Source organism: Dermacentor albipictus, chromosome 1, assembly GCF_038994185.2.
Source record: "Dermacentor albipictus isolate Rhodes 1998 colony chromosome 1, USDA_Dalb.pri_finalv2, whole genome shotgun sequence".
Classification (NCBI taxonomy): domain Eukaryota; kingdom Metazoa; phylum Arthropoda; class Arachnida; order Ixodida; family Ixodidae; genus Dermacentor; species Dermacentor albipictus.
In genome coordinates, this window is record NC_091821.1 from 276,722,174 (window position 1) to 276,735,963 (window position 13,790).

A 13,790-nucleotide genomic window follows, 5' to 3' on the forward strand; every position below is an offset into this window, starting at 1 on the left:
AGCAGCAGGTGTCCCCATTCGCCTGCTCTGCTTTATTGAGGTGCGCTCATGATGTCGCGTTGCAGCCAGTGGTAATTTAGATCCAAATTCTTGCTTGTCCAGACGACAGAAGCCGGCTTTTTCGCTCAATTGGCCATTTAATGTTTTTGCATCATAGCAGTGAGATATTGGCCACAAGGTCGAGTGGAGTTGCCTTCCGGCAGGCACTTCCTTAACCACGACAGCGTGGATTGCGCGTCGCGTCATCTGCTAGCCGCTACTTGTTTACAGGTGCACTTATGGTGCACATATCCTTTAAATTTTGTTTCGTGGTTGTAGTGCAGTCGTAAATGGTGGTATGTGCTCTAGCCTTTGCGCTGTAATGAAATCAGTGACTGCACCTGTCGGGCGCGTGATGTGTGATCGTTCTGAAAGTATACAAGAAATGGTAACACAACAGTAGAGCAGCAATTCTGTAGCAAGTAACGTAGTTAGACATTTGACTTCGATAGAGGAAATAGAAATATATTTTGTGTTTGAATAGTGACAATGATGGTAAATCTTACTAACAGTATTGTATTCCATAGCGTCTTAATTGAGACTATCGTAATGGTATAAATAGTTTGCATTACAAATATGAGGAAATTGTCATATTTTGTCTTGTCAAAATTGTCAATCTTGTCAAATTGTGACATTGGATAATTTTAAAAAAATTGTAATCATTAACAGTGTAGTATGTGAAGGAACCCAAATTATTAAGTGAAAGTACCCAAACTTATTAAATCATGTATAGGTATGTTCAGCATAAGGTGGTCTGTTCGTAGAGGTTGTGGGAAAAAAACGGCATGCAAATAATGAATGCCACAAATGCATTATTCTGCTGCTGAGCCGGAGATTGTGGGGTCAAATCCTGGCTGTGGTGGCTGCATTTTGATGAAGGCAAAATGTTTAAAAATGCCCCTGTGCTGTCCATTGGGTGCACATTAAGGAATCACAAAATTAATCTGGAGTCTCCCACTATGGTGTGCCTCATAGTCATATCGTGGTTTCGGCATGTAAAACCATAGCATTGAATTAATTTTATAAATCGAATTTTTTAGTTAAAATGGGGAAACAAGAAATTAAGTGCACTTTATACTATATGTGAATCCCAGTATCAGGCAGCGTTTAGAGATTTTAAATAGTAAAGTGTAGTGATCACAGGGTAGTGACCTTTAGTGAGTGAGTGAGTGACAAAACTTTGTTGTGAACGCCTGCAGAACGGTTAGCCTTCCCCTTTTAGGGAGGCGTTACCGTGACGCGGCCATGACGTCTTCGCGGCGTGTGGCGCCTCTACTTCGGCCGCGGCCGCACTATTCCCTTTGGTTGACCGCGCCTGCCCCTCCTTTGGGGTGGCAGCCTCCCTCCGGTTTCGCTCGGTCGTTGCCTTTCGAGGGCCGCCGAGATCTGCTGGACGGCCTGGGTTTGGACATCTTGGTCATAGCATCTCGTTGCGGCCTCGAGCTGTGGCGGGATCGTTGTTATTGTTGCAGCTTCATGCGGATTCTTAGCACAGTCCCAAAGGATGTGAGCTGCAGTGGCTCTTTCCTTTCGGCACACACAACACAGATCACTTTCATAAACACTTGGACACACGTGCCTCATCAGCACCGGGGTGAATAACGACCCCGTTTGAAGTTGTCGGTATAAAACCGCCTCCTTACTGGTCAAGCCCGGATGAGGTGGCGGCATAGTCCTTCGCTCTAGTCGGTACCATTTCACAATTTCATTGTAGGAAGTCATTTTGTCCTTGGTTTCCCACCACCACGACGGGTCGGCTGTAGTAGCAGCGGCACGGTTGGTTAGTCCTCGCGCCGCCGCGTTCGCCGTCTCATTGTGGTTAGCGTTGCCGCGATCCGACACATCACTGCCCATGTGGGCCGGAAACCACTTTATCACCACACACTGACTTTCACTCGCGAGATTGACCACACGCAACACACGCGCGGCTTCACCACACACCCTTGCTCTGGCGTAATTTTTCACTGCCGTCCTAGAATCACAGAGCACAGTCGTGCACTCGGGGTCGGTGATGGCCAAAGCAATGGCCACCTCCTCGGCTTGATGCGCCCCTCGAGTCCGCACACTCGCCGCTGTTCTAGTTGCACCGGTCGATGCCCCGATGACTGCAGCGGCGAATGCCTTTCTGTCATGTGGATACTCTGCCGCGTCCACAAACACGGCACCCCTGTCTTTGGCATGGAGATCGATGAGCGCCTTGGCCCTCGCCGCCCGCTGCTCTTTGTGGAACTCAGGGTTCATATTTCTTGGTACCGGACATACCCGTAGCCGTCTACTAATTGCGTCCGGTACAGGCACCTCTGTATTTTCGGGTCCCATTTCCTTTGGTCCCAGGCCTAGGTCACGCAGCACTTGTCTGCCTGTTCTTGTTTCTGATAGCCGCGCGAGCTGAGCGGTCCTCTGCGCCTCGGCGATTTCCTCCAGGGTGTTATGCACTCCCAAGGCCAGGAACTTGTCGGTGCTTGTGCAGTCGAGAAGTCCGAGTGCAGCCTTGTATGCTTTGCGTATGAGCGCATTGATCTTATTGCGTTCGCACTGCCTCCAGTTGTGGAAAGCAGCAACGTATCTAATGTGGCTTATAGCGAAGGATTCCACTAGCCGGGTGAGGCTTTCTTCCTTCATGCCTGCTGCTCTGTGCGACACCCTCTTAATGAGGCGGATGGCCGTGGTGACTTTGGCCGCCAGACGGTTGACCGTCTCGCCGTTGACTCGTTTGTGCTCAATCAGCATCCCCAGCACTCTGATCTTCTCGACAGCCGGGATCATGTGACCACCGCTCGTCTTGATCTTTATTGTGTCTTGTTCTCTCGCAGGCTCGTTGCCTTTCGTCTTCCTAGCTGTCCTTTTCGGAGGAATCACCAACAGCTCAGACTTGCTTGGGGAGCAGACGAGCCCAAACCCGTACAGCTGCTCCTCGATAGTGTTAACCGCCTCTTGCAATGTATTCTCGATGTGTCCGTCGCTTCCTCCTGGGACCCAGAGCGTTATGTCGTCGGCATAGATGGTGTGTCGGACCCGCGCGACTCGTGAGAGGCGCTCGGCCACCCCTATCATTACAAGGTTGAAAAGCAATGGCGAGATGACTGAGCCCTGGGGGGTCCCGACACAGCCGAGCTTCTTCTTTTGGAGCCGCAGGTCACCGGCGATGATTTCAGTAGTCCGCTCCGTCAAAAAATCCTTGATGTACGCATAAGTTCTCTTGCCCATGTTTAGCCATGACACCTGGGCCAGAATCGCAGAGTGTCTTACTTTGTCAAAAGCGCTCTGCAGGTCCAAACCCAAGATGGCTCGCTTGTCTTTCGTGTTGGTAGTGTCATCGAGGATGTCATTTTTCAGTTGTATCATGGCGTCCTGAGTTCCGAGCTTGTTTCGGAACCCGATGATGGTGTTTGGGTAGAGCCCCGAATCTTCCAGGTACCTCTGCCACCTGTTCATGAGTACATGCTCCAACGCTTTGCCCACACAGGATGTAAGCGAGATCGGCCGGAGGTTCTCAATGTTGGGTGGCTTGCCCGGCTTGGGAATCAAGATGGTCTTGGCTGCTTTCCACTGCCGAGGTAATGATCCGGCTCGCCAGCAAGTGTTGAAGTATGCCGTGAGGTTCTCTATCACCGCTTCGTTAAGATTTTTCAGCGCTCTGTTCGTAACGCGGTCAGGACCAGCGGCGGAGTTGCTGTTGAGATCGTGCAGGGCAACTTGTACTTCCCATACTTCAATGTCTCGATCTAGCCACTCGTTTGCTTCGCTTAGGTAGTCCGGGTGCGTGTCTGTGGGAGTGACCGGGAGGTACTTGTCGTCGAGGCGTTTCTTCACTTCGTCTTCCCCGTGCTCGGTCAGCGCCCTGTGGATGATCTTGGCCAAGTTGTGGTGCTGGTGAGACTTGGTCGTGGTCGCATCCAAAAGATGCCTCAGCATACTCCACGTCTTGCCGCAGTGCATCTGGCCGTCCGCTGCATTACAAACCTCATTCCATTGCTGTGTGCATAGCACTCGGCTGTGAGACTCGATCTCGCGGTTGAGTTCGGCGACCTTCTTGCGTAGCTTTCTGTTTGTCCTCTGCGTCTTCCACCTTGACAGGAGTGACTGCTTGGCTTCGATGAGGTGGGCGAGGCGGCTGTCGACCCTGTGGACACGCTCGTCCGTCTCGACTTCCTTGGTGGCCTTTTCTACCTTGTTTACAATCTCGGTGGACCACTTCTCAATGTCCGTAATTTCGGTTTGCTCCTCGGGTAACAATCCTCGAAACACGTCCCAGTCAGTAAATCTATGTTTCCGAAGGCTTCTGCCAACTTCGTCGGTACCACCGAGCGGGACAGCGACCTCCACAATGTAATGGTCACTTCCCAATTCGTGGCCCGTGTTGCGCCATTCGAAGTCCGCCATACCACTGCCATTACTCCTGACGAAAGTGAGATCGGGCGTTGTCTCGGGTGATCGAGTTGCCGATTCTTGTAGGGTGTGCTGGGTTGGTAATTAGATTTAGTCCCAAGTCGGTAGCATCTTGCATTAGGTCCCTGCCCTTTGCCAATGTTTTGGGGTAACCCCAGGCTTGATTCGGCGCGTTGAAGTCCCCGCAGATTACCAGCCTGTTGTCGGGCCCCGCGACGTTGCACGCTTTGTGTAACAGTGCTTTGAATTTCTGCTTTCCGTGTGAAGGGCTACTGTACACGTTTACCAGAAAAGAGCTTTCCTTCTGCTTTTTCCCAGTAACCACCTCTACCATGGTGTGCTCGATTGGGCTTTTGCTCAATAACTCGTGCTCGACGTACGTGATGCCTTTTCTCACCAAGGTGCAAACTCCCCTGCCGCTACTGCCGGCCGCGGTCCGGAAGCTTGGTGGGCTGGCGTGGGACTGGTAACCTGAGAGCTTTACTTCCTCAATGAGGGTCTCTTGCAACATGATAATATCTGGCTTTCTTGATACTTGTTCTAAGTGTTGCTGAAGTGCAGCCTTTTTCCCAGCAAAACCGTTGCGATTCCAATGCCAGACCAGGAGGCCTTTCACTGCTGTTGTGGTTGCGGTGGTTGATGCCCTATCCATGTTTGCTGAAAGTTAGCCATTTGCGTTGCCAAATTCTGTACTGTCGTCGTTAATTGCTGGCACGTCTGTTCAATTGCTATGAAACGGTCGGTAATTGTCTTGGTGAATGTCGTGCGAATATACTCTTCAAAGTGGGTGAGCCTATCTTCAAGGTTGTCTACCCTATCGCTGAGTCTCTGCTCTTTAAGATTTTCAATTGCTCTTGTCTTGGGTGCCGGACCCGCCGAGGCCGCGTTCTCCGTCCTCGGGTTCACCGCTACTTCGGGTTCATCCTCGGTCATTGCCATCTGCTGTGGTTGTGGCGATAAAGGCTGTGCGTGCTGCTGTTGTAGCTGGACCGTCATCATTCTCTTGATCTCTGCCATTTCCTTGCTGAGCTTATTGACTGTCGCCTCTAGTTCAGCGTTCTTCTTCCGCAACGCCTCGTTTGCTTCTCTTAGCGCCTTCATTGCCTCACTTTCGTCTTTAAATTTCCTTCCACCACCTCGAAATGGCGGTGACTGCTGCTGCTGTCGCTGCTGCTGCTGCTGCTGCTGCTGCTGCTGCTGTTGCTGCTGCTCTTTCTTGGCTACCCCCGACTTTACTACGTCTGCCCAGGCTACTCTGTCTTTGGATTGGGATCGGCGGTGGCGGCTCATGCTTCTGTTTTGACTTTCGCTGTTGTTCCCGCGCGAGCGTGACTCGTGGCGACCAGCTGTGCCGCTCACTCCTGCTGACGTCATCAACGGTGGGAACTCTCCGGATGCTAGTTGTTGCTGTACGCGCTGTTCCGCCATCTTGCGCTCCCACTGCCTTTTCGTTACTACGTAGGGAGTTTTGTATTTGTTCTTGCATTCTCTATCAGCCGTGGGGTGTTGTCCCCCACATAGTTTGCATTTAGGCGTACACTCGTGGCCATCGACAGGGTTATTGGCCCCACAATCGAAGCACACTTTCATATTGGGGTTAGGACAAACGTCTCTTCTGTGGCCTATTTTGCCGCACTGTTTGCAGACATCGAAATGCTTGTGGTACAGACTGCACCTCGTTAACACAGGGCCATAACATACATAATTTGGAACCTTTTGGCCTTCAAAAGCTACAATTACGATAGTCGTATTGCCAATTCTTTGCGCCCCTCTTGCTAATGGATTTCTTGAGTTAACAACGTTCCGGTCAATCTCCGTCGGAGTATCTTTAATGGGAATGCCTCGAATGATCCCCTTGACCGTGCCATATGGTGTGGTTTGGTACGCGCCTACCTCGTGTATCTTGTCCCCGATGCGGATGGCCTGAATCTTGGCATAGGTCAAAGCACATATCGGGGGTACTCACCACCATGATATTCTGGTGTATGTTGGGGCAGAAGGTATCTGCCACACCATCTTCTCTCAAAACCCTCGCCGCAGCCATGATGGCCGAGGCAACGATCCCAGTCTGCGTTCTTGCGATGTTTAGGCCTCCGCGCGGCCTCACGATCACTTTGGCGTCCTCTCTCGGCAGCACGTCTGGCATTCTCGCTGCCCTTGTTGTCGTTGCGATCACTTTTCTGTTGACGTGGTCTCTTGTTTTAGGCCTCGACTGGCGAGCGGCGGAGCCCTCGCTCGCCGGGGCTGTTATGCGCTGGCCCACTTGCCACCAGCCGATCCCAGTGTGGAACTCCTCGGGAGAAATCTCTTGCCCTTGCACCTCGACGCACATCTGGCCGGAGCCAGGGCTCGATGTCGGCGGAGACGTGGCCGTCTCCATCTCGGACGCCATGTCGTATGGTTCCACGCCGGGGTCAGGCCCGATCCCGGCGGCCACGAAGCAAGCCTAGGCTTAGCACACCACCGCACCGACGACGGCGAACAAGTTCCAGAAAACGGCGAAAAACTTGCCTTACGTTGAAAATTGGGTATCGGGCAATTCCTAGCGCCTTCACAAATACACTGGTAACAACGAAACTGCGATTTGAGTCAAAAGACACTGTCAAATCGGTCATCGAAGACGGAGCCAGCGCCAGCGTTCAACTAGAGAATCACTTCGTCGTCTTCTTCCTCCTTTAGTTAATTTTTTCAAACGAGAAAGTGGGAATGTTGGGCAAGGCCACTTGATTGCAGTCAAGAAAAATTGAACAGTCAAGAATTGAGGTGTTTGCTCATGAACCAGTGGCTTTAGAACGCAAAGGTGAAAATCGAATAGAGGCAAAGTATGAGGACTTGACTGAAATGATTGTAGAGGCTACAAATTGAAGTTTGGCAGTCAGCTACCAAGAAGAAAGAAATACCTGGGGTTTCGCAAACAACAGGTCTAAATGTTAGATCATAAAAAGCGACAAGCCTATGGATCAGGTCACATTGACTGAACTGTTCTGGAACTGAACTGGTTGCATTGGCTGAACAAGTAAAAGGCAACTGACATTGGAAACTATAACATTGGAAATGTTCAAATGTTCATCGGTAACATCAAAGAAAAATGGGGAAACTATGCAGTCAGTGAGGAAGAGATTTTGCATTGAAAGGAACACAATATGTGTAGCTAGTGCTGAACTTAAAAGTGTAATAAGAAATTCTGATGATATTGTAGCAGGCGTGTTTGTTGGCGAGCACTTCTCAATGGAGTTTCGCAGCAATACGCCTAAAAGGGCAGTCAAAGTTACAGATGAGTGAATGTGCGGCACATAAACCTACTATTGTTATTATCTACATGTATCATCATGGTGCCATTTTCCTTTGGTACAATCACTTCCCATAGAAGAAAGCCATCCTGGCGACTTAGGGGCACAAGAACACAGAGGGGTTGAAGCATGGCTTTAGCCAGGAGACATGAGGTTGTTTGGGAATGATCACAGGGACCTAATGAGGCAGTGGACAGCAGAGGTATGTTGAGGTATGTGCAAGGGAGCTGGGTACTAGAGAAGAGCAGCTTCGTGGAGAGGCCAGGAGACGGGTCCCACAGCCAGAACAACAAGCTGGGGACCATAGCATATTATAGTAGTGGATGCATTGTGGTGGTGCTTCTGGCACCTCTGTTCTTGAAATGTGAATGTGTCGCGAGCTGGTGTCATTCTTCTGTGTGTGTGTGTGTAGCCACTTGGGAAACAGTGGTGGGCTTTGGGACATCACTGCACTTCTAGAATGCTGTCCCTCAGTTGGCCTTTATCCTGCGTGCCAGCGCACCATTGGCCGCCGCTCAAGCACTTATGGGAAATATGTGTAAGCTGCAGAGATGGGCGTCTCACTTGCTTTTCTTCTGTGCCATTGGAGCACCTGTCAGCAGTAATAACTCAAAAATTTGTCAAGGTGGCACATTTTATTGCCTAATTCAAACAAGAACGTCTTATTTGTTTTGCTGCAACGGCTTTCCGCCTCCTTTTGATTGCCATCCACCTAGTGTTTCTGCACTCCACTGCTGTCGAGCAAGCTGAGCTGGAGAACCCCCTTCATCTGGCTGGTATAACGTAAAACTATTCCAATCTGTTTTTATTCCAAGTCTGCCATTAGCTCTCTGTTATAGGTCAGCATGACTTGGGCCCAGCCTATATGGGTGGAGTGTATGGCCGGGTATTTTTACCTACCACAGAGGGCTAATGGCACCCGTCGTGGTTGCTTAGTGGCTGTGGTGTTGGGCTACTAAGCACGAGGTCGCGGGATCGAATCCCGGTCACAGTGGCCACATTTCGATGGGGGCGAAATGCGAAAACACCCGTGTACTTAGATTTAGGGGCACGTTAAAGAACCCCAGGAGGTCCAAATTTCCGGAGTCCCCCACTACGGCATGCCTCATAATCAGAAAGTGGTTTTGGCACATAAAACCCCATAACGTAAGAGGGCTAATGGCAGATTTTAAATAAAAACAGATTGAAATAGTTTTACGTTACACCAGCCATATTTAGTGCACACACACCCTTTGACACTGAAAAATCCTAGGTGTGGCCCAGGTTGACCTGTATGGCAAACAAAATTAGGCATAATAAACCTCATTGGGCAGTGTGCTAATTGAATGCTGAATAGAGTGCGTACTCCACTGCTTCAAAAGCAACTTTTGTGTAGACTTGGTTTATGGTCGGCCTTGTTTAATACTGAAATTTTTACATGTAAACATTACATTACTTTTCAATGCACAATAGAGGGAAAAAAGCTTGCTTCAGTTTCTCGGCCAATTTTTTAAAGCTCAATGAAAGCAGTTCATTTCGCTCTGTGTTCCTTGTGTGGTAATCTAAAGTGCTGCGTTTCATAATTATGTCGGTGCCATGTTTTAGAATGAAAATGGTAAATTTTTCAGTGCTCGCTGCGAAGTTGCGCAAGTGCTCTAATGAAGCATATTCCTTAGCTGCGATTGGTGGTTTAATGTCTGAACCATGTTGCGTATAGCACGTGCCAAAAAATGTAAGGAAAAGGCCCTCCTAAATTTGGATGTAGTACAGCTGATAAGAACCACTTTCAAAAAGACTTTCACCACGAAGCAGCACTCTACGCCACTTGTGACCAATGCGCTCAAATGAAAACAGTATTGTGAGCTACTTTCTAGTTTCGGTGGGTCGCAGCTCACAAACGTAGTATTGGGAGTACTCTGGTCATAAATTCAATCCAAGTACAATGTTTTCTCATGAAAGAGACAGGAGTGTGGGCTGAACCTTTTTTTCCCATCTTTTTACCTAGAAATAATACGTGAGGCACCTATCCCGTGAGCAACCAACCAGTGAACACCCTGGCTGTTTCTAAAATCCCGCACCGTATATGTGCTCCTCCTATGAGGCCACTGTGGTAACAAAAAAGCGATAAACACTTTTTAGAAAGCCACAGTTTCGGCTGTTTATGCACCATCCGAGAGGTCTGTAAACAATGTTTTCAATGATGGAGGTAATATGTTTACAGCGAAGTCTAGCTCTTCGTGAAAGGTTTTCGAATTAGCTTGGAAACAGCTTGGCACTAATTGGGTGAAACGTGTGCTTATGTTGCTGGCATGCTTGGATGTTTGGCCGCCCAGGTAGGCGCTTGTTCTCAAAGTTATGTTTTCTGCATCGCTTCCAGGTTGCAGTTATGGTGGTGTTTCTCAGAGTTCAGTAAAAAAATTTTAAATGCGAATTTTGCACATAGGCTGCTTTGTATCTATGCTATCACAAATGAAGGTTTCTATGCAGTTCAAAATTTAATTGCAGGTAACCTTCAATGGCGGGGGGCAATCTGAATGGGGTGCCGCAACATGTTTTGTGAAAGGTGTGGAATATGTCTTGTATTTTAAAGGCATCTCCTCACTTGAAGGTGCCTTATGATATCGAAGTTATCGAATTGAATGCTGCCAGTGCCACATTGTCATAGCCTTCCTCTCTTTTCTGTCTCTGCCTGTCATCACCTTGAAATCTTATGTCAGCATGGCTTCAAGATCATGTGGGTGACCCTACGTTGTGCTGCTGAGCTATCTTGGAGGACTTGGTATCAGCGCAATGGTGTTCTTAGCTGCCAGTTGGTACCAGCACTCTGTCAGCCACAATATTTCTCAAGGCACTGCTTAAGTGCGATGCTTGAAGAAATCTGCGAAGGAGCCATTGAGCTTACTGTATGAAAGGAAAACTGCTTGAAAAGTTGCGGGTTTTGAAAAATTTAAGGAAAGAGCAGGGGCAGGGCCTTTTGAGTGCACTTGTGGGCTCCTGAGGCTGGTACGGGAATAATGTTTGGCTCATATGTCGATAGTGTTGTGTAGCAACTAAGCAAGTCGATGTTCAAAAATGCTCCTCTCTTGTGCTTCTTTTTCTGACACTCTGTGCCAACTGGCGGCACCACCACGAAGCTTGCACATGTGAATATAGACTTGGAGAAGATTGTCTGAGTATATATAATGTTACATGGGTTTGGTTCTACACAGCACCAGGTAGCTTTTAAACCTTAATGCGTTGGCATTCTTTGGGTACTTCATGTACTTTTTGGGGGTAATCTATGTATCTATTTGTTTGTTTGTATGTTTGTTTCTATGTATATTTGTATTTAACTGTTTTCCCACCTACCTGGGTCACTGGGTAGTCGCGCATCGAATGTGTAGCGCATCGGGCTGCTGTGGTGAGGTAACAGTATTTGAAACCACACGTTGGACCAATTTGGGTCACTAAGGACTGTATGTGGCAATGTGAGCATACGTGCCGCTGTTCAACGAGCCTCTTTCACCCTGACATGGGTCACTGTAGATGCTGGACTGGGTAGGTACTTCTGTTCGAAGAAACTCTTTGATGCTGACTTGGCGTACTAGGTATGTGCCACTCGGTCCAATGAGCCTTTTTAATGCCAACTTGGGTCACTGGGTGTGTGCCAGTAGGTGTTTGCCACTCTTAAATAAACGTCTTTGACGCCAACTTGGGTGACTAGGTATGTGCCACTGGGAATTTGCCGCTCTACTATGACGAAAAATGTTCCTTAACTTTCTCTGATCCCGAGTGGAAACAAGCCCTTGACAGAAGGGTTCCTGAAAGACAGCAACCCGACGTGTTATCAGGCTGTGCCCGCTGCACTGGCTATGTGCCGCTCTTCAATGAATGCCTTTCACGCCAACACTTCAGCAAGCTGCGCCATTAATGCACTAGGTATGGGCCACTGTTCAATGAACTTCTAGACAACTGGAGTCACTGAGTTTGTGCCACTGAATGTGTGGCCAAATGAGGGAACAATTCATAGCATTCATAGGCCCTGGCATGCCACGCTTCTTGTCTCTGAGGCCACATGCAGACTTCTCAGCTGCATCACTAGATGGCACAGCAGTCCAAGAACAAGCATGAGCGAGTCTGGGTGCAGTATGACACATTTCTCAGCGTTCGCACACACTGGTGCGCCATGCATGTCGGAGGTCATGCACAAGCTTCACAGCGGCAGCTTTAGTTGACTCGGTGTTCTTAGGGAAGCACAAAAGAGGAGTCCTGCTGCGGTACATGCCTCATATATAACTTGTTTCGATGGTGGCAACATGTTGTGTCACTGTACCAATCAATGCTAACGCATTAACGTTGACAGTAATCGGAGATGGGTTCTGCCGCAACTTTTTTTTGGTAGTCAAGAACAGCACATACCCAGTAGCACATGGCCAGTGACACAAGTGAAGATGTTCATTAGAGCGAGGCACATTACCAGTGGCACATACCCAGTGATCCAAGTTGGTCTCACTGGGTCAAGGAAGTTCGTTGAAGAGCTGCACATACCCAGTTGCACATACCCAGTGTGCCAAATTAACGTCTGAGAGCTTTATTTAAGTTTGGTACATACCCACTTGCACATTGTTGCCATTTGCTAAGTCAGCATCAAAGAGGTTCATTGAACAGCGGCCTATACCCAGTGCCATATAACCAGTGGACCCTAGTTGGTTGAAAGGTTGGTTTTGAACCCTCTTAGCACAGCAGTTTGATGCACTACCCATTTGACCATAGACTGGCCAGTTTGGCAGGAAAGTGGTTAGATAGAAAGATTGATATACGGACAGACTGACAGCCCTCAGAAAGTGTGTGAAGTACCCTAAGAATGCTAATTGCATTAAAAGTGTTGGAGGGCCCTATTAATACTTAGAGGCTCAAAGACGTAAATACATGGCACCGTGATCATGACCCAAATGGTTAGTGCCATATATTTGCAATGCTGTCTGTATGTTAGAAAAACATGCTAATTTTTCAACTCTCTGTTGCCCAGCTAATGCTGGCACCCTTTGCGGATACAAGAATTTTTTTTCACTGTTTAATCTATTGGTTTTAATTCCGCAAGCTGTTTCCGTTTATCGCAGTTACAAAAACCTGATGTCTGTCTGGTTTCTAATCTGCCAAAGGGTCACCACTAGATGCTCGCTCGTTTATTGCTGACAGGGGTGTGATTACATCTGTTCACAGGCATTGCTGGTATATACAAATGTTGCTACCATACATGAACATTGCTGCCATGCCTGTGTTTCTTTGCTTGAGACTCACAAAAACTTATTGCCCCTCGTTGGTGATGGTATGAAAGATTACTGCAAGTTTCTGACTTGATTTTTGTTTTTGTTTTTGATGGATACACATAGTTTTCTTGCATATACTCACATACACGGTTCAACGGTTCAGTTACACTATGATCGTGTATGCGGGTATGTCTTCTGCAAGTGAGTCAAGTGGTGGTACCTTCAATGCAGACTACTGCCCAAGTGCTGAATCGGAATATATCTCTTCCAGTGTATCTGTTTTGTTATAAGTGTTTACGCCAGCCCGTCTGTATTTATGAATAAACATTGCATGTTTATTCATGGAAAATATTTTTGTGCCACTTTATGATCATTCTAAAAAATATGCAGTAAATTTTTTTCAAAACGAGTCACTGAAGATTTTAAATCTGCAGTAAAATAAATCGACCCTGGAAGTTTAATTCGCTGAAAAAAATTGACCCTTGGAAGGTTAAGCATCTTATGTCCACATTGCAGTTTTGGTCCTCGGGGCCCACCACCACGATTTCGGGGCCCTCCTCCGCCAGGCATGATGGGCCGTCGGGGTCCACCCCCAATGATGCGGCCCATGATGGGTCGGCCTCCTCCACCTGGTTACCGGCCACCTTTTGACCCGAGCTTCCCACCTCCACCTAACATGGGTCCACCACCACCAATGGGTATGGGACCACCACCAGGCATGGTGAGTAGAGTGCATTACTAAAGGCCAAAGATACACACCAGATCTGGGAAGGGAGACAGTGGACAATTAAGTGACAGGATTAGGAAATGTTCAGGCAAAGGATAGGCACCACTTTTATGGAAG

General features: G+C 48.3%; 1 protein-coding gene across 2 annotated transcripts in view; it reads left to right on the top strand.

Annotated features, from left to right (window-relative positions):
* LOC139054394 (transcription elongation regulator 1) overlaps nt 1-13,790 on the top strand; it is a 317,005-nt gene that overhangs the window by 31,802 nt on the left and 271,413 nt on the right. For both annotated transcript variants that reach the window (XM_070531327.1, XM_070531328.1), the window contains exon 2: nt 13,463-13,667. In XM_070531327.1, the coding sequence (XP_070387428.1) occupies nt 13,463-13,667 (205 nt within the window). The remainder of the gene's footprint in view (nt 1-13,462; nt 13,668-13,790) is intronic.